The following is a 23639-nucleotide window of genomic DNA, read 5'->3' as shown; positions in this document are numbered from 1 at the left end:
CTGCGCTGGGATGCTCCGTACTAGGGATGCCCTGTACCGGGATGCTCCGTGCCGGGATGCTCCGTACCGGGAGGATGCTCCGTACTAGGAATGCCCTGTACCGGGATGCTCCGTGCCGGCGCGGCGGCTGCCCGGTCCCGGCGGCTGCTTTAAGGGGAGGGACGGAAACCTGACCCGTCCCCGGGCTCGGCCGGGCCCTTAAAGCCTCCGCGGGGCGGCCGAGCCCCGCCGTGGCCAGGTCCGACCCGCCGCCCCGCCATGGGCTCCCTGGGGCGCTGCCTGGCCCGGAGCCTGCTGCGGGGGCAGCCGGGCTTGAGCCGCCCCCCCGGGCCCCGCTGCTACGGCTCCGGTGAGACACGGCCCCGTCCTGCCCCCGGCCCCTTCCCCGTCCTGTCCCTGGGGACCCTGTCCCCAACCCTGTCCTGCCTGGGGACGCTGTCCCCATCCCCATGCTGCCCTCAGCCCCTTCCCTATCCTGCCCCTGGGGACCCGGTCCCCAACCCTGTCCTGCTCCTGGGCACCCTATCCCCATCCTCGTCCTGCCCCTGGGTCCTATCCCCATCCTGCCCTCAGTCCCCTGCCCGTCCTGCTCCTCGGGGCTCCTGTCCCCATCCTGCCCCCATGGTCCTCACTGCTCCATCCCCTCCCAGTGCCCCCGGTCCCCCAGCGCCCCGCCCTCTGCCCCAGGGGAAGCCCCCCAGGCAGGGTGTCTGGCTCATGGGGTCCTTCACCTCCTCATGGTGCGGGTCAGTGCCGGGGTCTCATCCCATGTGTCGGGATGGGGCAGAGGCTGGAGCTGGTGGCTCCCCTGGCACCGTCCTGCGGGTCCCAAAGGGTTTGGTGTCCCCAGGGCCAGGATGGGGCAATCCCTGCGCTGTCCCCAGGGTGGGGGCCATGTGAAGCTGGGCCACGTCTGGCAACACCCAGAAAAGTGGGTGAAATTGTGGCGTCTGCCCCCACTGGCACTGGGGCTGGCCCGGCCTCGCAGCCCAGGGCAGGACCCCGAAGCCTGGGGCCGGCAGCGAAGCACCCAGGCTCGGCGTCCTCTCCCTCTCCCTTCCTGTCCTGTTCCTCTGGCAGACGGGACACGTTGTCCCTTGGGAGACTTCTGTCACCTCCTACTACCGTGGCTCCAGCTGGACCCTGCCGTCCCACGGTGCCACGCTACAGTGATGCCAGACCCTGCTGTGCCACGGGTGACGGCGATGCCAGACCCTCCTGTCCCTCAGTGCTTGATTTTGCTCTCCACCAGTGGAGGGCTGTGACCGGGGACCTGCTCTGTGCCAGGGCTCGTGCCCGGCTGCCTCCGGGCAGGGGCAGCACCCGAGGCCGGGCAGGAGCGATGGCACACAGGGTGGCACCCGCAGCCCCGGCACCGGGACACGGCAGTGCGGTGCACTTGGCCGAGCCAGCCCACGCTGGGTTAAAGGGTGTTTCCTGGCTATGGACGTGTCCCCAACACCCATCAGGGCTTTGCAGCGCGTCCCTTGGGTCCCTGCTGGGACCTCGCCAGTCTGCCAGGCACAGCTCGGCCAGGGGGACACAGCCCCGGGATGGGGACAGGGATGGGGACGGTGCCCCAGGAGCACTTTGGGCTCCTGCTGCCGCAACCTGTGTCCCGTGCCCGGCGGTGACGCCGGCCCCTCCGTCCCCGCGCAGCCCCCCCGGAGCTGCAGGAGAAGACGCTGGTGCTGGTGAAGCCGGACGCGGTGCAGCGGCGGCTGGTGGGGAACGTCATCCAGCGCTTCGAGCGGCGCGGCTTCAAGCTGGTGGCCATGAAGCTGCTCCAGGTACCCGTCCCCACCGAGCTGCCACCCGTCCCCCTGGGGGACCCTGCTCCCCGTGCCCTGCAGCCAGCTCGGGGGGGTGCCAGGAGGGGGGTGTCAGCGGGGGGCACCGGCCGGGTGTCCCCACTGTCACCCTGCGCTGCCGTCAGGCGGACCAGGGTCTCCTGGACAAGCACTACCAGCAGCTGCGGCAGAAGCCCTTCTACCCCGCGCTCCTCGCCTACATGACCTCGGGGCCGCTGGTGGCCATGGTGAGGGACCGGGATGGGGGGCTTGGGGGTCCCGGGGGGGGTCCGGGGGGGCTCAGGTGTCCCCTGTCCCGCAGGTGTGGGAGGGCTACAACGTGGTCAGGTCCACGCGGGCCATGGTGGGGGACACCGACTCGGCGGCGGCGGCGGCGGGCACCATCCGGGGGGACTTCAGCATGCACGTCAGCAGGTAGGGGCGCGGGGTGGGTGGCGGGGCCGGCGGCGGGACCCCACGGCCACGGCACCGTCCCCGTCCCCGCGCAGGAACGTGGTCCACGCCAGCGACTCGGTGGAGACGGCCCGGCGGGAGATCGGCTTCTGGTTCCAGCGGGACGAGCTGGTGGCCTGGGAGAGCGGAGACCGGGACTACACCTATGGGCCCTAGGGTGGCCCCCGGCCGGAGCGGACCCCCCGGCCGTGGGAGCACCCCCCAGCCCCACAATAAACCCCCCGGCCCCCAGCCGTGGCTCCGGTCTCCTCCCTTGGATGCCACCAGCAAGCGCTGGGGAGCACTGGGATGGCGCTGGGGAGCACTGGGATGGCACTGGGAGGCACTGGGGCAGTACTGGGAAGCTCTGGGAAGCACTTGGATATCACTGCGAAGTGCTGGGATGTTCGCAGAGGGCACTGGGGCGGTACTGGGAAGCTCTGGGAGAAACTGGGATGTCCCTGGAGGGCACCGGGGCAGTACCAGGAAGCTCTGGGATGCACGGAGGTATCCCCAGGGGGCACTGGGGTGGTATAGGAAAGTCCTGGGAGGCACTGGCATGTCCTCAGGGGGCACTGGGTTGGTTCTGGGAAGCACTGGGATGCACTGAGATTTCCCAAGGGGGCGCTGTGGCGGTACTGGGAAGCTCTGGGATGCACTGTGCTGTCCCTGGGGAGCATTGGGGCGGTAATGGGAAGCTCTGGGAGGCACTGGGAAGCTCTGGGATGCACTGGACTGTATCTGGGGAGCACTAGGGCAGTACTGGGAAGCACTGGGAGAAAATGGGATGTCCTCAAGGGCAGTAGTGGGAAGCTCTGGGATGCACTGGGATTCCTAAGGGGGCACTGGGGTGGTACTGGGAAGCTCTGGGAGGCACTGGGATATCCGAGGGGGGCATTGGGGCAGTAGTGGGAAGCTCTGGGAGGCACTGGGATGTCCTCAGGGTGCACTGGGGTGGCACTGAGAAGTTCTGGGAAGCTCTGGGAGGCACTGGGCTGTCCTCAGAGGGCACTGGGGCAGTAATGGGAAGCTCTGGGAGGCACTGGAAAGCTCTGGGAGGCACTGGACTGTCCCTGGGGGGCATTGGGGCTGTACTGGGAAGCTGTGGGAGGCACTGGGAAGCTCTGGGAGGCACTGGAGGGCACTGGGGCAGTACTGGGAAGCTCTTGGAGGCACTGGGATGTCACTGGGAGGCTAGGGGAGTACTGGGAAGCTCTGGGATGCAGTGGGATTCCTAAGGGGGCACTGGGGTGGTACTGGGAAGCTCTGGGATGCAGTGGGATTCCTAAGGGGGCACTGGGGCGGTACTGGGAAGCTCTGGGAGGCACTGGGAAGCTCTGGAAGGCACTGGGGCGGCACTGGGAAGCAATACGAGGCACTGGGCTGTCCGTGGGGGGCAGTGGGGTGGCACTGGGAAGCTCTGGGCGGCACTGGGCCGTCCCTGGGGGGCTGTGGGGCGGCACTGGGAAGCTCTGGGCGGCACTGGGGCGGCACTGGGAAGCTCTGGCGGCACTGGGCTGTCCCTGGGGGGGCACTGGGGTGGCACTGGGAAGCTCCGGCGGCCCTGGGCTGTGCGGGGGCAGCAGGAGGCTCTGCAGGCCGCTGGAAGCGAGCGGGGGGCCGGGCCGGGCCGGGCCGGGCCGGGCGCTCCGGGGCACGCGCGTCCCTGGCCACGCCGGGCGGCGCTGTGGGACGCCGCGCCGGCCCCGCGCCGTTGCCAGGCAACGCTTGCCGACGCCTGCGCATGCGCAGGAGGGCGGGGTCCCGGCGAGGACTGTATTCTCCCGGCGGGCCGTGCGCAGCGCTGTCTCGGCGCGCTCTGCGGCTCCCGGTGCCGCCGTCGCTGGCGGGGGATCGCGGCGCTATGGCGGAGTCCGCAGCAGCCTCCCGGCCGCCGGCGGACGTGGACACCGACGACTGCCTCCGCGAGTACCGCCACCTCTTCAGCCCCGATATCCTGGCGTGAGTGCCGCGGCGCTGAGGGCTCCCGCCCGCCCCGCGGCCTCGGCTCCGGGCGGCGGGTGAAGGGCCGCGGCCTGGGGGGCACGGCTTCTCCCGCCCGCGGCCTGCGCGCTGGTCGGGGCGCCTCCACCGGGGGCTGGGCCTGGCTCTGACTGTCCCTTTGCTCCCCAGGGGCCAGGTGGCGTTCATCACCGGCGGCGGCTCGGGCATCGGCTTCCGCATCGCCGAGATCTTCATGAGGTGCGGGGGCCCGGCGGGGCTGCGGCCTGAGGGGTGGCGGCGGTGCCCGGGGAGGGCTTGCCCGGCCTCCTTGGATGGGTAGAAACTTCCCTTCCCTTGAGGCGGCTGTGGTAACAGGGCCTGGAAGGGGTGGGGTGAAGCCGGGGGCAACGGAGCCCTCATGAGAGCTGCGGGCAGGAGGTGCGGGCAGCCGTGCCTGCGGCAGGCTCTGACGGTTGGTGGGGGTGTGGGAGGCAGGGGCTGACCCTGTCACAGGGCTCTAGTGCGTTGTGACTCTCTCTCTCCTTGAGTCCCGCAAGCCTGGAGGAGCAGCAATTCCTCCCCGCCAAGGGCGTTGTGCCACCTCCCACCGCTCACCAGCCGAACTCCTGGTACTCCCCAGAGGTCCGAGGTGACTGTGAGGAGCCGGCGCTGTGTGGTCCTTCTCACCAGCCCCTTCTTTGCAGGCATGGCTGTAAGACGGTCATCGCAAGCCGGAACCTGCAGCGAGTGTCAGAGGTGAGTCCGTGGGTTCCAGCAGCACAGGCGGCATTAGGGAGAGCTGGGAACGCCTGGAAATCCTTCTGCCCTCTCCTCTGGATGGAGCTGGGAGCAAGAGGAGAAATGGCTCACTTGTGCTACCCTGTCTTCTCCCGACTCTGAGTGCTCCAGCACCAGCAGGGAGCAGTGATGGGTGGGACGGGTGCGGGTTTAGGGTGGGCTGCACCTACCGCACCTCGCAGTAGGGCTCAGTTAACGGTGGAAATGCCTTCCCCCGCCAGCTTTGGGAGTGTCTGTTCCAGGTACCACATCGCCTTTTTGTTGTCGAGACGGAGAGAAACAAACTGTGGTGAAGGTTTTTCAGCAGGGAAGTGGCAGAGCCCAAAGTCAAACTTAAATCTCAGCCTCGAGCAGGGCAAGACCCCCTTGTCCAAGGGTTACATGGGCTGAGGTGGGTACGCTGAGCCCCAAAATCTCAGTAGTGAGAGCAGTGAGTAGTGAGTGCATCTTGAGATGGAGGGTAGGATGCAGGTCTGGAGAGCGGTGACTGAAGAAGCTGTATTAGACTGTAACTACCCCGTGGACGGCTGGGCAGAACAAACACCCACCCCTGCGTGTCTGACCCCGGGCTGGAGTTGGGCCGATCACAGTTTCTGGCTGAGAGAGAGCTTTGCGGTAGCTGTGTGTGGAGTTCACTGAAATACAGTAAAGGTCAAAATCGACACTTGGGAGTGAGCTGGCATGACCCAGCTGCCTCTTGGAGGGGGTTAGTGCTGCCATTTCGCATTCCCTCATGCTCACGTGCCAGAAAACAGGCTGCAAAGCTCAGCAGCTTTTAGTCCTCAGGGGCTGGGGTCTTCTGAGTACACAGGGACGGCTTTCCCAGGCTCTTGATGCTCACTGTACGTGTGTGCTAGTCAGGGCTCAAAGCTGCTCACAGGAGGGCCTGACGAGCCTGAGGAGGAACACGGAGCGTCGCTGGGTGCTGTGCAGGGTTGCTGCTGAGTTTGCGCGTCCCCTGTGCTTAATTCGCTGAGGGGAGCCCTGTTTTTAGCAAGCGCCTCGGGGGTGGTTTGTGGCAGACGCTGAGCCGCAGAGCTGGCCCCCTCTGCCTCCCGGGCAGACACCCTGGCAACTGCTGGTCTGCGTTTGCCTTTTTGCCTACTGGCGTTTTTTGGATCTGAAGGTTAATTATGTCTGAGCTGATGCCGAAAACACCTTGTGGGCGTCCAACCTTTGTAATTGCCCTGCAAGAGACATTGCTCGGGATGTGCTGTGTCGATGACAGGCCACGGAGGTAACTGGGCTTAGCGAGTTGTGGCCTCGGGGCCAGCCTGGCATTCGGTTGGGACACGACTTGCAGGAGCTTTCTCTGGCTACCCCAGGGCTTTAGCTGCAGGGTGCTGGGGGGCTGAAGCCAGCCGTGTTTAGGCAGGTCTCTCCCCTGCCCGCAGCGTTTGCTGTGGGCTGACAAGGACGTGGCTCCTGCCTGACTTCTTGCTCGCCTGTTAGGAGGTCTGGGTCTAACCCTTGCTGAAGGAGAGAGTCCCAGAAAGAATCTTACCTCTTTTTTTTTTTTTTTTTTTTTTTTTTTTTTTGCAGGCCTCTAAAAAGCTGGTGGCAGCCACAGGCCAGCAGTGCCTGCCTGTGTCCATAGACGTCAGGCAGCCCCAAGCCATTGTGGCAGCGGTGGATGAGGCGCTGAACAAGTTCAAGCGGATTGACATCCTCGTTAACGGTGAGCTGCTGGAGCGGGACAGGGAAGATTGGGCACAGACTCGCTGCTAGGAAGGGCATTTTCCTGCATGGGGGTTGTGTTTGCCTAGTGTCTGGCTTTTGCTGGTTTGGCCTGGGAGCATCTGGGCAGCCCCTGGGAGCGCAGCGGGGATGGGCTCAGAGGAAGCAAAGACCTGTTCTTAATGCACGGCCATCCGGTCATCCCTGCTCTCGCTGCGCCAGCACCCTCCTGCCCTCAGGCTGGCCGTGCTGCTGGGCACTCAGAGCTGCAAGCTGTTATCTCCGTATCAGGGCTGTTTCCACGTGCTCTCCAGTCTACCCAAACAGTTTCGCTCACCGTCCCTCTCGCAGAAGTGCCCTGAACCGGCCTCATCTCTCCTGGCCCGGTCCTGACTGTGCTCCCGGCTGCTTGTTCTTCAGGTGCTGCAGGAAACTTTCTGAGCCCAGCCAGCGCCTTGTCCTTCAATGCCTTCAAGACAGTGATAGATATCGACACCATTGGCACCTTCAACACCTCCAAAGTTCTCTTTGAGAAATATTTCCGGGTAAGTGGAACCAGAGCCAGAGGACTCGGCGGAGAGGCTCCTGGTAGGCAGGGGGTTAGTGTCAAACAAACCACGCTTTGCTCCTGAGAAATTCAGGGAGGGCAGAAGGGAGCAGAGCACCCGTGTACCCAGGGCTGTGCTGCCGGGCCTCTGCCACCCACCCTGCTCAGATCCAGTCTGTTCCCTCCCAGGGATGGAACTGGGAATCCTGCCTGTCTCTAACCCTGGGGCTTTTGACTGTTGTGGCACCTTTCCATGCTCTGCCACCTCCTGGGGAAGAAGCTGTGATCTGCTGCTCCTTTTCCAGCTCCTCTGCTTCCCCTTGGCCTTTGCTTGTCCCCTGCATCTCCTCTCTGGAAGGGCCCCGCTGGGTGGGCAGTGCTGCCCCGGTGATGGGTTAGCAACGCAGGGGTGGCAGTGCCCACGGGTGACCGTCCCTCTTAGCCCAGCTCTCTTGTCCCACCGCTCCTCTACGTGACCCCTTGTGCTGCTCCCTGCCTCACGCCACGTCTCCTTTCCTCCCCCAGGACCATGGTGGGGTCATCATTAACATCACGGCAACCCTGAGTTACCGAGGGCAGGCCCTCCAGGTGCATGCTGGTTCTGCTAAGGCTGCCATAGGTACCTAAACGCTCCTTGCTGGGGCTCGGTGAGCTGTGTGGGGCCAGTAAGGAAGCTGGTTCTTCCCAAATACTGAGATGGGAAGATGTCCTTGGGAGAGGCGAATATGAACCGGTGTGGTTACTACGTGCCTGGGTTTGGGATGAGGCTCTTCTCTCCCCCAGGGCTCTTCTAGGGCCCTTTGCTCTTGGCCAGAGTCTCCTGTGGCTTTTTGGCCCCCCTAGAACTTACTGGAATGGCTCTGTTCTCCATTTCTCATTCCTGTTGTAATCCCTTCCCAGATGCCATGACCCGTCACCTCGCTGTGGAGTGGGGACCCAACAACATCCGAGTGAACAGCTTGGCGCCGGGCCCCATCACAGGCACCGAGGGCTACCGGCGGCTGGGTAAGGCAACCTGGGGCTCCTGTCTGCCTCGGTGGTGGCTTCCTGGCGTCTGTCTGGGAGGGGACTGTGATGGACCGCCACGCAGCTCATGGGGCCTGTGATGCGGCGGGGGCCGTTGCTGCTGGGCACGGCTGTCCTGTGACTCGGCTGGCACGTCTCGGGGGGGGGAGCAGCCCTTCCCGCATCCTCGGTACCGTGCAGGGCACTGATTTTTCACTGTCGAGTGGCAGCTTTTTGTGCTCTCTGACCCCACGACGTAATGTGCTCCCCCAAAACTCATCCTGGCCTTGCCTGATGGTTTAGCTCTTGCAGTCCGTCAGCAGAGTACTGGTTCAGCCCTGGAGCTGGGAAAGCTCTGCGAGGTTCTGTCTTGAACTCACCGTTGCAGTACGAATCCCACTGCTGGGCTTGAGCTCCCCTCATTTAAGTCTCTTCTCAGGTCTTTGTCCCCCGGGCTGTGCCAGGATCTCGTCTGGGTTCCCTGGGGCTCTCAGCAAGCCCCGTGCAAGCAGTGCTGCAGTGTCTGGCAGGCAGTGGTGGTGGGCAGGTGGTCCCACGGTCCTAGCTGACTCTTTCTTCTACCACTCTTAGGTGGGAAATTTGTCGAGGAAGCAAGCAACTTCAGTCAGTTCCCCCTCCAGCGCGCGGGGAACAAGACGGAGATCGCCCACAGCACGCTGTACCTGGCGAGCTCCCTCTCCTCCTACGTGACGGGCACCACCTTGGTCGTGGATGGTGGGAGCTGTCTGACCTCTGCCAACAACTTCCCCGCCATGCTGGGTATTGCTTCATCCTCTGCTAAACTCTAGGTGACGTGCATTTCCCCCTCCGTGGGATTAGAGTAGGGCTCGTGTCAGAAACCCCTGTTGCCCCACGGTACAGGGGCATGGCTGCCATAGCAGTGGGTATGGCATTACCTTCTTCAAGAGCCTTGGTCATCTTGTACCAGTGCCGGGCTCTGCTGTTCCTGAGGCAGCTGCGTGGCACAGCGTGTTGGGGAAGAGGGGGCAGATGCTGGGTGCCAGGGTCTCCGGGTGAGGGCAGCCAGCCCAGGTCTCGACTTGGCAGCACTTGTTCTCAAACCTTCCTCTGCTTTTGGGAAGGGGGAGCAGGGTCCCTCCCACGCTGTTGTCAGAGCAGCACGGGGAACATCTCTGAGTCCTCGTGGACAGTCCTAGGGACGACTTGGGAAGGGCAGGAGAACTCGCTGGGTTTTTCCTCTGAGCCTGCGGCTGACACGGTATCTCTTGTCATTCCTGCTGGAGGACGCTTGTCTGGACATCTCGGAGTGTCCCCTGAAGCGATGTGATGCCCTTTTCTGTGCCCCACCAGCAGGATTGGGCACAGAGAGTCCTGACAGCCTCTGCCTCCCCTTTCCTTGCATGAGTTACTGCAGCGTGTCTTGTGTTGCGGTTGAATTGCTCGCAGGACTCGCGTTGGTTGCGTATGTCTGCAGAGGTGGGAAGGGAGCTGGCGCCTGGTTACTGGGGCCTGGCGCTTTCTGGGAGAGGGGTCTCCTTTCCCCCCCCCCTCCCCCTGCTTGGGTCCCGCCTGGCGGCCTCTGTCAGCAGGGCCGGCCCAGGCAGGGCCGTGTACCCACCTCCCCGCTGTCTTGCAGATTTCTGGGCTGCAGGAGCAAACAAAAATCAATGATGGACAGCCTGGGATTGACCGATGGACAGAAACGTGACCGAACACTGGGACATCTCGGGGTGACGTCTCCCAGAGTCGGAGCCGATTGCTGCCGCCTCTGATCAGCGACTGGTGGTGGTGGTGACGCTGCCGATCCCGCGTCCGCCTGGGGGAGGGAGCACCGGGGGTGCTGGGTGGGGGGAGCAAGCCCACCCCCCTTCTGTGCCATTACTTTCTTCTGAGCTGACGTGGCCGAGGGCGCAGGGACAGCGCGGGGTGTGGAGGCTGTGGTGTTCACTGTCTGTTTGTGTCTCCGTCCGAGTTGCTCTCCTGGCCTTTCCCAAGTCCCAGGCAGTGCCGCCCATGGACATCCGTCCTCTTCTTCCCTTCTCCTCCATCTCAGCCCGAGAGCTGCCCAAGACCCCCAGCAGCAGCTCCTTTTTGGGAGGGGGCAGTAGTTCAGCCCCTCTGGGGTTAAGATCATCCTTGGTGCTGGGGGCAGCTCTGGCTTGGCAGCAGTAGCTGGCAGCTCTTGGAGGGAAAACAAGGTCCAAGCTGGCCCCTGGCAGGGGGAAGTGGCCCCGTCCCCTCAGGGGAGGGTCCCGGATGGGGCAGTGGTCCCCGGAGGCTGACACAGATGCAGCCGGGATGTCCCTCTCCCAGGAGCAGAGGTGGTGCGAGGTCCAGTCCCACCAGAACTGGCTCTGTGCTGCTGTGGACTGTAGCACCGTATCTGTCGGGAGCCTGAGATGTCCAGTTGTCTGTCCGGCACCCGTCTGTCTGTCACGCCAGTCTCATGCTGTCTCCTTTCTTCACACAGACACTACAGCTTGAGGGTGAATCAAGGGCTAGCTGAAATTCGGTCCGTTCCGAGCAGGGCGCTGAGCTGACTCGCTGCAGGGGCTGCGCTGGGCTGCTGGAGCCAAACACGTCCCCGGTGCCAGCGCCTCAGGGGGGACACAACCGCTCGCGTGCAGCGGCCTCCTGCTGCTGACAGCAATTTTTAAGCTTATCCTGAATTCCGTAAAGCTTGTTTTCCTACTTGATTGTATTTCCTACTTGATTGTAGACTTGCCAGGTTTTGCTCCTTCCTCCAGGCCGTGAATAAAGAACTTCCACCCTTCTCATCTGTTTGCCTGTGCAGGGGGTTGGTCCTGCAGCCTCCGAGCCCTGGGAGCTCGGGAAGGTTGGCGTGTGCTCCTTGTCCTCTTGTGAGCCGGCAGTGGCGGGAGCTGCAGGAGGCTGATGCACGTCTTTGGTCGGAGCATCGCTGCAGCTGCGCGAGCAAAGCCAGCACCTGTGCCCGGCTGTGCTGACCGATCCTGGTGGTCCAGATTGGGCCCAGAGGGAGGGTGGAAAACCGCTGTTCCCACTAGCAGAGCCTCGTGTGGCCCCGTCCTTGGTGGCTGTTGTGTCCCAGCACTCCAGGCCAGCGGTGCTGGGGGACCTGCCACCTCCTCGGCCTCAGCTGGCTCTGGGGAGATGGGTCCAGCAGCAGAGGTGCCAGGGAGGTGCTCAGGGACGCGGTGAGAGACATGCCGACCCCGTCAGAGGGGAGGGGGGGTGGTGCTTGGATTGGGGTCTGGGCGTTGTCCTTTGCCGGGGTCTCTCCTGGGATTTGCCTCCAGCCACAATATCCCTCTTCCCAGATAACGGAACAAGTATTTTCTCCTGGAGAAGGTCCTTGGGTGATTGTTGGTCCTAGCTGCCCAGCTGCGGTCTTCTGCTCTCTGACCTGCATCCCTTGTTCTGGGAGGGTCCATGTATTTAACTGCGTCTTGTTTAACCACGACCAAGCGAGTTGGGGACTGTCCCTGCGTCTGGTAACAGACGTGGTCCCTCCTGGAGGCTTAGCTTTAGCCAAACCCCTGGCAGCCCCTCGGTGAGCGTGCGGGGGGCACAGAGACGCTCTGCGGGGGAACCTCTGCTGTGACACGGGACGGAGGTGGAGGGAGCAGCCTGTGCCCACGGGGAGCAAGGTGAGGTTTCCACCCTCCCTGCAGCGAGATGCACAAAGGAAAGGTGCTGCAGGAGAGGCACCCCCGGAGCTGCTGCCAAGCCCGGGCTGTGCCACGCTGCTCCGGGCTCGGTGCTGAGCTGGGCTCGTGGCCCAGCTGGCGTGGGTGCCACCCCATACGGTGAGGACGGAGCCAAGCAGAGCTGCCGGCGTGTGGAAACCTCCGTGGTGGCCACAGCCTGAGCGGAGGCTGGGGGTGTCGGACGCAGCGGGGGCTCGGGGCTGTCTGGGCTCTGTGGCCACCAAGGGAAGGGGGAACGCTGCAGGGCGGCAGCCTGGCCGGGTGCCTCCAGCGCCAGGGGAAGGAAGGAGCTCCGAGCCCGGCCTTGATCCTGTCCTGGAGCTGCAGAGAGCCAGGGAGGGGTGCAGAGCCACAGCTCGCAGCGTCGGGCTTGCCCCTCCAGCCCTGCGGGCACGTTATCCCCCTGCCCAGCCCGGGCGGTGGCAAGCACGGGCAGGAAACCTGGTCACTTGAGCTGTCTGGAAGCTGGGGGAGTGAGTTATGATGCCAACGGGATTTTGCGGGGGTTTAGGCAGACATCGCCCAGGGAGGGCAGCCGGTGCAGCCGTGAGCTTTCCTCCCGTGGGACCGACAGACAAACCCCCGCCCACCCCGGTGAGCTTTGGGGATGGCTACGGTGAGAAAAAGGATTCGGAGCGGAGGTTTCGATGGGATGCTGCTGAACCCCAGTTTTTGTGGCTAAATATGTCGGGGCTGCAACAACCGCCCACAACCTGAGCCCTCTGCTTGCTCTTCCCCCGCGTCGTGGCACTCGTTTGCACGTGGCAGCTGGGGGTGCCACAGCCGGGCACAACTGGTGTTTGGTGATGCCGAACTCCCGTAATGGGCTGGAAACGTCAACAGCCGTGTTGATAAAACCTGTGGGTTTGCGCCCGTTACCGGCGGCCATGCTGGCCAAGGGGGAGCAGGGGTCCGAGGGGCGGCTCGGCAGGGCGGCTGACGCGGCGTGGGGCTGGGGGGATGCAAGAGGCACGGGGCGGCTGGCGGGGTGCCCAGGGCCGGGTGGTGCCGGTGGGGCGCGCCGGGCCTGGTGCACGGTGACCCCCCGGTAGGGTGCATGGGGCCCGGTTTACAGTGGTCCCCCGGTGCGTGGTTACCTCTCGGTGGTGCATGGCCCTGGTGCACGGTAACCCCCCCCCCAAGAGGGGTGTGCAGGCCCCGGTGCACGGTGCCCCCCCGAGGTGTGCGTGGGTCCCGGTGCCCGGTGCCCCCCCCGCCCCCGGAGGGGGGCACGGGCGGCACGTGCTCGCGCGCCGCGTGTCCCTTCCCCGCCCGCCCCGCGCCGCGCACGAGCCGGGGCGGGGCAAGGGGCGGGGCCTGGGCACGGCCTCGCGCCGCGTCGGGGTGGGGTGGGAGGGGGCCGCACGGGCAGACGAGTGACGTCACCGCCCCGGCTACTGCGGCGGCTACCGGGCTGGATCTGGCGGTTCGCCGCGGGCTGCCCCGGAGCGGCGGCGCGGGCGGGCGGCGGGGTTGTTTCTCGGCGCCGTCGCCTCCCCGCCGCGGGGAGGAACCGCGTCCCCCCGGCGCTCGCAGCCGCCGGTCCCGGGCGGGCGGGGCGGGTCGGCGGGGCCGCCCCCGGTGGCGGCGCGGCGGGCGGGGCCGGCGCCGCCTCGCACAAAGCCGTGTGCCCGGGTGCGGGCGGAGCTACCGCTGGGACCGCACCGGCACCGGCACCGCCCCGCCGGGCGGCCGCGATGTGAGGGGGCGATGGCCGCGGGGCATGGCCGCCGGGCAGCCGCGGGGCGGGCGGCGGCGGGCGCTGAGCGCCGCCGGTGAAAATGGAGCCGCGTCCGCCGGCGGCCGTGCCCGAGCCCCCGCTCCCCCGGGGGCCGCGGCAGGCCGGGCCGGGGCCGGAGCGGGAGCCGGGCCTCTGGGCACCTGAGGCCGCCGAGCCCGCCCCGGGGCCGCCGCCGTGGTCCCCGCCGGAGCAGGGGGGCTGCCCGGCCCTGGAGGGCCCCGCCGAGCCCCCGGCCCGGCCGGAGGAGGAGGAGCCGCGCCTCCGCCCCGTCTTCGACGCCCTGGACCGGGACGGCGACGGCTTCGTGCGCGTGGAGGAGTTCGTCCAGTTCGCCACGGCCTACGGCGCCGAGCAGGTGAGGCCGGCGGCTGCCCCGGGCCTGCGCCCGCCCCGGGCCCCCTGGGGGCCCTGCCAGGCCAGGGCCTCCCCTCACACCTGCCCGGGGCTTCCCGGCTTCGCCCTGCCCCGGACGCGCCCCAGGGAAGGAGCCGCGGGCCCTGGGGGCGAGGGGAGTCGGTGGCTGCAGGGCGCCGGGGTTGGCGTAACCCGGCGGGGAGCCTCCCTGTGGGGCCTTCGGCCATCTCCTGATGATGAGCGAAGGTGGCTCCCGGCGGCGGCGGCCCTCGGAAGAGCGTTTAACGTGAGCAAGGGCAGCGCCTGCATCGCCGGCCTCTGGGTCGTCCCGGCTGAAGGGCACCCGTGGGCTTAAATGGATGCAGGAGGTGTGGAGGGAGCCGCGCGAAGCTGCAGCTCACGTCTTCCAGGTCCCAATCCGCCGGGAACAGAGCATCTCGGGAGTGCCGCTGGGAGCCCGCATCCCCTCTCTTTGTTCTCCATCAGGAACGCATTTCGGTTTGGCTGAGCAGCTCCCGTGTGTAAGGGACCAGCAGCGAGATCCTGGGGTCTCAAGCTGCTCCTTGCCCCCCTCGCTGCTGGGGTCCCTGCTGGGCTCGCTGGCACCGCGCTGAGCGCGGAGTAGCTCACTTATCACGGGTTCGACAATCCTGAATGCGCTTTTTTCTCCTTTCCGCTGCTTTGTACCATGGTGAGCTTGTGTTTCCTTGCAGCAGATGAGATGCGATGTAATTTGAAGCTGCCTGGTATGACCCAAAATGGAGAGAGCTCCAGCAGCGTGCCAGGGGATGGAAATGAATTTGTTGAGGTTTTGTACATTGGCCTGTGCTGGTGTTGCTACAAGAAAAAAGATTTATTTTTTAAGGCGTGCAGGTATCGTTATGAAGTTTCTATGTGCTCACCCAGGAGATCTGCTTTAATTCTCTAGCTGTAGCTGCCGTGCATGTATTAAAGTGGCATGACAAAGCAAATCATCGTGTGTGAAGGAGTATTTTGGTGGAGGGTTTTTTATCTCTGTCCTTGTGGTAAAAACACTTCTTAAAGATAAAATAGAGGCATTTCTTTTAGAAAATACCTGTATAAAGTGGAGATACGCAACTTCTTTGTCAGATCGTTGCTGGTAAGGGGCACTGTGTGTGCAGACGGTATTGCTTACTGCCTCGTTGCATGATTAACCAGGTAGCGTCATGGCACTGGGGGGGGGTTACGAGATCATCTCGGCAATGCGCTCCTGCATCCGCCCGGTGAGAGAAGCTTTATTCACCCTCTGACTTGCATCTTCCTGCTGTGGTCCGGGCGCTCTGTGCCGCTGCGCATCCCCCCTATTGCCGGCAGAGAAAGCAGAAGCAGACGGTCCGTTCACCTCGGCGTGCGAGTCGCTCCGCAGAGGCTCGCAGACCCTGTGCGTGACCGCCATCGCCTCGGGGCACAGTGGGACCTTGCCGGGGGACCGCTCGCCCTAGAGTGCCTCTCCCTGCGCATTTGGTACGGAGCAGCCCAAGTAGGTGGGAAATAAGGGTCACGCCTGTGCGTGGCAGGGGATGCGGCAGGCGGGTCCGGCGTTTGTTAGTGCCGGCAGCTTGCGCGGCTCAGCCCAGAGCTGCCGCTCCAGCCCCGCACAGCACCTTGTGCCTTGATTCTGACAAGGGAATTGTGCCAGCGCTTCAGAGGTGCGACAAAGCCTGTGAAGTGCTTTGAGATCTTGGCCTGAGGAGTGGTTGTGAACTGTTAAGGTCCCTCCTAAATGAAGCAGGGTGTCGAGGGAGGTTTTGTGCCACTAAAAGCTGTCTGTTCGTATGGACCCAGCTTAGAAGTGGTTGTCTGCAGGCTTCTTGCCTTGGCTGTCCCTTTAAAGTCGCTTGTTCCTTCCCACTGAGCACAGCTACCAGTAATGCTGTGCATGCTGAAATACGTTATGCTTTTTAGATACATTTATCTTCAGCAAGAGACTTGCGTAGCTAGCTCTTGGCGCGCAGAACCGTCTCTCGGTACAGCAAGTGCTGAACACCCTGGTGAGGTCGACGTGACAACGGCTGAGCCAACAGGTAACGGGCACCCCAGGGAACGCAGCCGGGTACCTTTTGCAGCGGCATGCCAGAAGGGAAAAAGTAATGTTTGTGATGCCTCTGCGTGCTTTATTGCTAGCCTGCGGCTTAGCAAACAAGAAGGTGCCCCGAGTGTGAAGGAGAAGGGGTTGGTGATGCAGGTCTGCGGAGTAATGAAGGGAGGAGTTCTGGGGAAGTTTCTTGACCTATTTTGTTTTAAGCAGATGTAACTTGGGGGTCTCTTGAAAAATGGAAATCCAGCTCAGGTTGAAAGTTAAAGGATAGGAACACCACCCGGTGGGTAAAATGGTGTTAAGATGACTAAAAGGAAACTTCAAAATGTAAACAAAGGTTGTACTACAACTGGAACTGGGAGGCTTGCAAGGGAGGTGCCAGGGTTTGATGGCTCATGAGGGTATCAGGTAGCAATCGGCAGGGAGTTAAGGAGGAGCAAATTCCAGTCCTCTTACTACCCCTCTTGCCTGGCAAGAGGAGGAGGTACCTGCTTCCTTTTCTTCTCCCTCTCCTTCCTCCTGTCTTCTGCCCACACGGGTGGATGCATGGAAGGTACGCACGGGGTGGTGGTGGAACAAACGGCTAAATTTAAGCACAGCAAGTCATTGCAGCCAGCTGATTCATCTAAGGGTTCGGAGGGGGTTGAAGTGTTAAGGAAAGCACGTGAGTGTATAACCGCACGTACCGGGGAGCTGGAGAGCAGCAAGTGTTGCCTTTAGCGCTCAGTAAAACACCAGAGGCATTTATGGGCTCCTGAGCGCAGCGCTGTCAGATTATTTGGCCGAAACAATTATTAGCTAAATGTCAAAGGGAAGAGACCAACTGGCATTTATTCCATAAAAATGACATGATTGTGAATTTCTGTTAGGATTTTTTTTTTCTCTGCATGATGAAAACCATGGGTAGAAAAACCGGGGGGGCGGGGGGTTGGTTTGGGTTTTTTTGCTTAAGTAGCTTGGGTTGTTGAAAGACTGCCTTAAAGAGCTTCACGGTTGTGGTGTTGGCAGGGGAGTGTGGTATGGACTAGAAGAGATCGAGGCATGGAAATCTAAAGACAGTTTGTTCTTCTCTGAGGTGATAAAGGTTGATAGGGATTGAGGCTATTGCCAGTGCCTTCCTAGTAAAAGGTGCATGGAAAGGGTGATGCTGAGGTCCCCTAGAGAGGGGTAGCCTTGAGCAGAGAACATTCAGCTGTGTGACGGTCCTCTAGCAATCTCTAACGGGTGGCTGTTTGTCAAACACGGACCATTGTGGCACTTGAAAAGCTTGCTTGGACCTGTTATCTGTTCTGTGGGGTTGTAAACAAGATGCGGGGGGGGAAAGGTCTTGAGGATGGCTTGACTCTTCATGCCAAACCTCTGATCCGCTCATCGGTAGTGTGTGAGGCAGTTTGTAACGGCGTTGTATTTTTATTTTGTCTCCTTTCCACTCCACTTCCCTTGGAGCTGCTGCGGATGCTGTAGCAGCAAAAGGGGTTCCCGCTGGCCGGTGCCGAAGGCTGGAGCAAGGTTCGTTTAGACAGCGAGTCGGGAGGTCGAGGCACGCTCTGCGTAACTTTTATGTCCCCTGGTAAAGCCAGGGGGTTTGCATCTTGCAGTTCTGTGGGTTATACAGAATCGAAGGCTATTGTGCAATATTTTTAAAACAGCGAACACGTAATTTGTCTTGCCTGTTCTACAGTTGCACTGTGTCTGTCCGGTTGCAGTGACAGAGGCCAAGCCTTTTCTCACTACATTTGTTACTAGCTGGAAATGCGGGGTCGGGGCGGAGGAGAACTGCGTGTTTGCAAGGCATGAGGGGAAGCCATCCTGCTGGCTTTTTGGGGTTTTTTCCCTTTTTGTTTTGATCTAGAAGACAATTGGAGGTGGGAAAGCCTCTTGCACCGCATGATCTTGCTGCCTCTGCTCAATTAAGAGAAGTCCCAGAGTTTGTCTAACCTATTTTCAAACGCTCCAAGCTCTACGGCATCTCTGCCCTTCGTGCTCTGACAGAGATCTTCCGCCTTTTTTCTTCTCTTGATGATCAGTTCAAGCTTCATTTCAATGTGCTTTGTTTTGCTTTCTTTAACATTTGCATCCTTAAGTATCTGTCCTTGACTACCCGCCTTCCTCTGCCCCCACGACAGCTATCGTCTGGGCGCTCCGTATTCAGCTTTTAACTTTTCCTCGCGTGATGGTTTCTGAAGCTTTTTATCAGGTTTGTTGTGCTTTTCTGACCTCCCGCCACCTTTTCAGCTTCTTTTACCAAGGGGCCCGGCCCGAGCCGAGTGCTGCAGCAGAAATGGCGTTTTGGGGGTGGCAGGTGTCCCTCCAGACAGTGGCTGCAGAGAGCCGTGGGGTTCATTTCTAGTTTTAAATAGAACAATCTACAAGATTTGGCAATTAATTTCTGGAATGAAGTCTGGATAGCGTCAAACTACAGCTTTTTAGTGGCTCCCACCCCCCCCGGTGAATCCAGGCTTGCTTTTCCAGCTCACCTCTGATGGATCCCTTGGGAATTGCGCACAGACCCTGGATCAAATGCTTCTTACCTCCAGCGTAGTCCTCTCTTGGAGTTGCTGACATTGCATCTGATCTTGGATGCCCTCCCTATTCCCTTTAGTTTTCTCCCACTTCCCTGTGAAATCTAATCGTTTGGATCACTGTCATGAGGAAACCTCACATTTTTTTTTTTTTATTTTTTGAGGGTTCTTGCACCCTTTGAGCAGAGGAAATACTAGCTTTGCTTATAAAGAGACTTCTAAAATGATCTTGCATGGATTTGCAGGCCATGTAAACGTGAGTGAAGGTTAAATTGCCTCCAGCTGTGTTGCCACTGCTGTACCTTTCGGAGGTTTTAATTGCTGGTTAACTTTGGTGTCCGCTGTTGAGAGCGGAGCTGGGATTGCAGGGAGGCTGATACCGTGTATATTCGGTTTGAGCGTGCCTCTGGACACGCTCACGCGTATGTGTGTTTTGGAAGAGCGACGGCTCTGAAATATTTTGCTTGCTTTGACCAAGGGCCCAGTTTTTCACCGCAGAAATTCATGGCAAAGCTCCTCTTCCTCACCTCAAATGCCGGGCCGGCTTGGCTGGGAGCAGACCGCAGCGCGCAGCCTGCCTCCGCCCGCCTCCCTCTTCAAAGGGTGCTTTATCATCATTAATAACACATCTGTATTCTGCGGGAGCTGAGAGACGGGAGTTTTTCTTTCTCCCTCTGAGAGGAAAACGCTTCCAAGCCAACATATTTCATGTACTGTATTTTGGGCGAGGTGGTTGCCGGTTAGCTGAGAAATGGAATTTGCAAAGAAGTTTATTCATTTGTAAATCTCCCAAAGACTCCAATAAAGAGATGATTTCTGTGCTCCCGGGTTTTTGCTTCGCCTGCTAAGTTTTGGCTTCTCGAAGGCGTCCCTTCTTGGCGTGGCTGGGAAGGGTTAGGAGCGTATCATACCGCAAACAGATCTTTTTTGATGATATGTTTCATACTTACATTTGTGGCCGTAATCAGCTTGATGGCTTATCCGGGCTGGATCAAGTCTGGCAGGACCGTGAATACTCAAAGGCATGGTTTGTCTGCCCGGGCTGGGAGGAGGGCGGCGATGGTAATTTTATCCCAGCTGCCAGTTTATTTAAGAAACCTTTTTATTCTGCCGTTCTCCTTCAAATTGAGAATACAGCTATTGCTGAGCGGGGTGTTGATTTATTTTAATTACAGATTTCGATAAAAGTTAGATGTGTTCTTCTGGAATTTGAGATCATTTCTGCAAATAAAGAAATGTTCTCCCCTCTGACTTCCCAGAAGAAAGAAAAAGCGTCAGTGCCACCTTTGCAGAGTTGGCAAATGCTGTGGGCAAGGAGGCAAACGCGGGATTTCCAGGGAAGTGAGGTGTGGATGCGGCACCCAGTAATCCCCAGCTCTGAGGCCAGTTTGTACTGGGTGAGTGCTGCTGCAGGCTGGGTCAGGAGCCTCAGGAGGTAAAAGAGACCCCGTCTAAAGGTTTCCAGTGTGTTGTGTGTGTGTTTGGTTTTTTTAAATTATTTGTTAAAAATGCTCGCAAGGACTTTTTCCTGGGGTGGGTTTTTTTTTTATGCAATAAAAATTCTTCCAAAGTTTTGCTTAATGTTTGCCACATGGAGTGGGGCAGCTCTCTGCGAGCTAGAGGTGGATTCACGAGAGGCCTTCTCCCTTCTCAGGAGCAGGATATTTTCTAAGGCTATGACTAATAAAAATTGGATTGGGGTCATCATAATTAACTGACTGCAATATGATATTGCACCACAACACAGCTCTTTCAGGGTCATTTTGACCTGGTATGCTTACAACTGAATGCTCTCAAAGCGTTTCGGAGTTGCTTATATCATTGTGTAACTCAATACAGCCAGTAATTGATAGTCATTACAACAATTGCCTACATAATTTCTCTCAATTTTATTCTTGTTTTGACTTTTGTTTGCTGCTTGTTGTCAGATGAGATCCGCTGTGAACCCAGAGGCTTTTTTTTTTTTTTTTCTTTCCCCTGGCTTTCGATTTTTGCAAAACAAATGACTTCCCGTTAGCCGCAGCCCACGGCCCTGCTTGGGCAGGGTGATCTGCTTCTGCTGGGCCACCCTGGGCATCCCCTCTCCCCGCGACCGTCGGGTTCCCAGCACCAGAAAGCTGCTGGTACGGTCCCTGTGAGAGCAGGCAGTGGGATGGGGTGGACCATGGCTTGCTTTTCCCTATTTCTCCTGCCTGGCTCCATCCTTCCAAAATCCTGCTTGGGTTTCTGGTGTAGGGCACAGAACTGGTTCCTCCACGTGAGCCTGGACTGAGGAACGCCAGCCTTTCCTTCCGCTTGTTTGCTTAAATTCAAACACCCGTGGAAAACGCGGATACAACGCTGCCAGGCCGGTTCTGGTGAGCTTCTCCTTAGAAGCAGCGGTGCTTCCCTGGAAGCACGTTTTATCCGGCGTGCTGCGGTCAGGGGAGTGCGGTGCCGGTTAGGGACGCGGCAGAAAGAGAGCTCCAACAACTTGAAGCTTAAAATGCCGTCTGACTCGTCAGGTCCGAGCCGAGGGTTTGGCAGGAAGGTGGATCATCCATCGCAGGGATGAAGGATTAGGTAGCGATTTGAGACCTTGCTACTGTGTTCACGTTGTGAAATGCGCCTGCTGACACAGATAGTGAATTTGTCCTTGGGGAATTGTGCATCTTGTACTTTCAATGACTCTTGCGCTCCCACGTGCCAAAAGCATTTTCACCTCCTCTTGGACTATAATGCGTGTTCTCGGTGCTGCATTAAGCTGCCCGGAGCTGCTCTCCTGACGGTGCTTTTCGTGACATCTGCAGTACAGCTGTTTGCTGAACTAGCCAAACCGAGCCTGCAAGACAGTCACGCTTCTCCAGTTGTTCAAGTCCAGCAGACCCCCCAAAGCTCCTCTCAGCCTTCGTTTTCCGCTTTAAAAGCATTGCATCTTTCATTCCCCTTTCAAATGGATCTTTAACGGGATGCTTCTGCCTAGAGGAGGTCTGTGCTGAGCTGCGCCGTAGCGTTGCTGGTGGCAGCGGGGCTGTGGTGGCCTGTGCATCGCCGGTGACGCAGGAGGAGGCAGGTCCTCGCGTGGCCGGGTTGTGTGATGACGGAGAAGCACACGTGGGATGCTGCTGAAGGCTGATGCTTGCCACCGGTGCTGCCGAGCTGTAGGTCCAGGTCTGAGGCTTCCCGGTGGAGTCAGGACTTTAACCGAACACAGCGGGAAGAGACATCATGGATTTCATAAGGCATAAAAATCACCGTTTCTTAATATCTTTGTGTCTTTCTGTTTGATAGTGGGAAGATACTGGAATACCTACAGGCTCAGGGGGAGCTCATCCTCCGTACATGTGTGGGGGTCACAGTTAATATCAGTGGTGCCTGGCATGAACCTTGTTTTGGGAACCCAAAAAGTCCAAGCCCAAGGGATAGCCCCAAGGATGTAATGGGGCAGCGGCAATGCCCCTGGGCTTTCGGCATTGCTCCGAGTTGGACAGAGATTGTCTCTTCTTCCCAAACTTCGATTCGTGATGAGGTTCCCCTTCTCCGTAGAATCTCTGCTGGAGCTGGTATGGGGCAGAGAGGAAGTTATTAACGGCCTTGTGGATTGAGGGAGAGGAGGGAAGAGGAGGAAACGTGACCAAGGGTGGCCCTGGGGACAGCTTCCTCCCAGACTGTGCTATCGCCAAGCTCGAGTGGACGGCGTTTGCTCTGCGGGGGGAAAGCAGGCTGATTTGAGTTTAAGCGGAACTCGAATAGGTGTAAGAGGCGGTAGGTACTTCAGCAGTACGCTGCTGTTGCGGTTTTGGGGCTGGGCTGGGGTTTTTCTCAATGGGGGTGAGGAAGTGAGAGCCCCGGCGAGCTGCGGGTCTGGACGGGGCTCCACCGCTGCTGGCGTGAGGCTTCCTTACGGCTGTGACTGTCCCGGGGTCGACGTCTGCTTCAGCCCTGCTTTTGGTCAGGGTCTTTCCCCTTCTCTAGGGAGAAAACTGCTCTTAAAGCAGGGACGTGCGGAGGCTGCTTGAGAGAAGGGGTCTGGGCTGCCTGGTGCTCGGCGTGCTCCGAGCACTGCTTCACCCCCGCCAGCTCCTTACGTTGTAACAGCAAAAAAAAGCCTTGTAATAGAAAAAAATACCAGCGATACCAAACTGCTGAATTTGCTCCCTGAGTGTTATCTTATTCGAGGCGACTAATTTAGCTGAAACAAGCAATCGGGTGGCAGTGGTATTTGATGCAAATTTGAGTGCTTGCTTAAATGACATCGGTTCTGGTGTTGCCTGCATGGGTCCCCAGCACTGCAGAGGCCACCAGGGTCCTGACGTGGGACAGTGACAGCTCTGGGGATGTCCCCTGGTGCTGTACGGGAAGAGCAGCGCTGCTGTCTGTGTTACAGGGTTGTTGCAGCCGGTGGCCAGCGTTTGTTTGCAGGCTGAATGTCCCTCTGTTAGGTAATGTTGTGCACAGCCTGGTAGTCTTCTGATTTTTTTTAATAATGCATTGTAATTCTTCAGAAAAAAGAGCTACTGTTCCCTCTGCTACAATATCCCTTGGAGAAATACCAGTAGCGTTACGCCGAGTTTGAGTCACTACTACTGAGAAGGAGTGAAACCGAAGGGAGAGGACCTGGTGCTGGGAGCCGCGTACTCTGGCAAGACTCAGCGGAGCCGACTGCCCTGTGGAAAATCCGTTTGCCAGAGTCCAATAGGAAACTGGGCTCGAGCAAAATGCGCAGGAGGTAAAAGGAGCCCAAACCAACAGTTTTTAGAGAACAGAAGCTGTCAAGGGCAGGAAATAAATGGGGAGCGTTTGCTGCGGCGGGGCGCAGGGCACGGTGCCGGACCACACGGCTGCTCCGCGGTTCTGCGGTCCCGAGCAAATGCAGCATGAAATGGGGGGGCTGCTTGAGGGGCCCTTCTCCTGCTTGAGAAAAGTATAGCTATGTTGTAAGTGAAACTCTTCTAATGGGAAAATAACGTTCAGTTCCACTTTAGCTTTAAAAGCTGATCAGGACCTTGTGGCTTTCGCCACTGCCTTTGGCTGCAGCGGCATTAAAAGGCATCTGTTGCCTCCCTTTTGCATGGCCACATTCCTTATTTTTTCCAGGG

At 59.9% G+C, this 23639-nt stretch overlaps 2 protein-coding genes across 3 annotated transcripts; both read left to right on the top strand.

Annotated features, from left to right (window-relative positions):
* The first annotated feature begins 233 nt into the window (after positions 1-233).
* Positions 234-2495, top strand: NME4 (NME/NM23 nucleoside diphosphate kinase 4). Its single transcript, XM_075165906.1, has 5 exons — positions 234-349; positions 1660-1790; positions 1937-2038; positions 2113-2225; positions 2300-2495. The coding sequence occupies exons 1-5, from the start codon at positions 259-261 to the stop codon at positions 2418-2420; spliced, it is 558 nt and encodes a 185-aa protein (XP_075022007.1). The 5' UTR covers positions 234-258; the 3' UTR covers positions 2421-2495.
* A 1556-nt stretch (positions 2496-4051) lies between these two features.
* On the top strand, positions 4052-10969 carry DECR2 (2,4-dienoyl-CoA reductase 2). Of its 2 annotated transcripts, none has more exons than XM_075165847.1 (9): positions 4052-4205; positions 4377-4445; positions 4892-4943; positions 6528-6663; positions 7083-7207; positions 7735-7828; positions 8110-8214; positions 8806-8994; positions 9833-10969. In XM_075165847.1, exons 1-9 carry the CDS (start codon positions 4108-4110, stop codon positions 9865-9867), a joined length of 903 nt encoding a protein of 300 aa, XP_075021948.1. In that variant the 5' UTR covers positions 4052-4107; the 3' UTR covers positions 9868-10969. The 2 variants fall into 2 exon arrangements, with proteins under 2 accessions (XP_075021948.1, XP_075021947.1); XM_075165846.1 differs by having other exon boundaries at positions 4053-4205; positions 8806-9023.
* The last annotated feature ends 12670 nt before the right edge of the window (positions 10970-23639 follow it).

The sequence above is a fragment of the Calonectris borealis genome, chromosome 16 (genome assembly GCF_964195595.1).
Source record: "Calonectris borealis chromosome 16, bCalBor7.hap1.2, whole genome shotgun sequence".
Lineage (NCBI taxonomy): Eukaryota > Metazoa > Chordata > Aves > Procellariiformes > Procellariidae > Calonectris > Calonectris borealis.
Note: the sequence above shows the minus strand (reverse complement) of the source record. Positions and strands in the feature narration are given on the sequence as shown.

What these genes read in the sequence shown, in the direction of transcription:
- NME4 (XM_075165906.1), top strand. Translation starts at nt 259, where the DNA reads ATGGGCTCCCTGGGGCGCTGCCTGGCCCGGAGCCTGCTGCGGGGGCAG. An exon ending in TGGCCATGAAGCTGCTCCAG is followed by an intron (nt 1,791 to 1,936) that starts GTACCCGTCCCC and finishes CGCTGCCGTCAG; the next exon opens with GCGGACCAGGGTCTCCTGGA. An exon ending in TTCAGCATGCACGTCAGCAG is followed by an intron (nt 2,226 to 2,299) that starts GTAGGGGCGCGG and finishes GTCCCCGCGCAG; the next exon opens with GAACGTGGTCCACGCCAGCG.
- DECR2 (XM_075165847.1), top strand. Translation starts at nt 4,108, where the DNA reads ATGGCGGAGTCCGCAGCAGCCTCCCGGCCGCCGGCGGACGTGGACACC. An exon ending in GATTGACATCCTCGTTAACG is followed by an intron (nt 6,664 to 7,082) that starts GTGAGCTGCTGG and finishes CTTGTTCTTCAG; the next exon opens with GTGCTGCAGGAAACTTTCTG. An exon ending in CGAGGGCTACCGGCGGCTGG is followed by an intron (nt 8,215 to 8,805) that starts GTAAGGCAACCT and finishes TACCACTCTTAG; the next exon opens with GTGGGAAATTTGTCGAGGAA.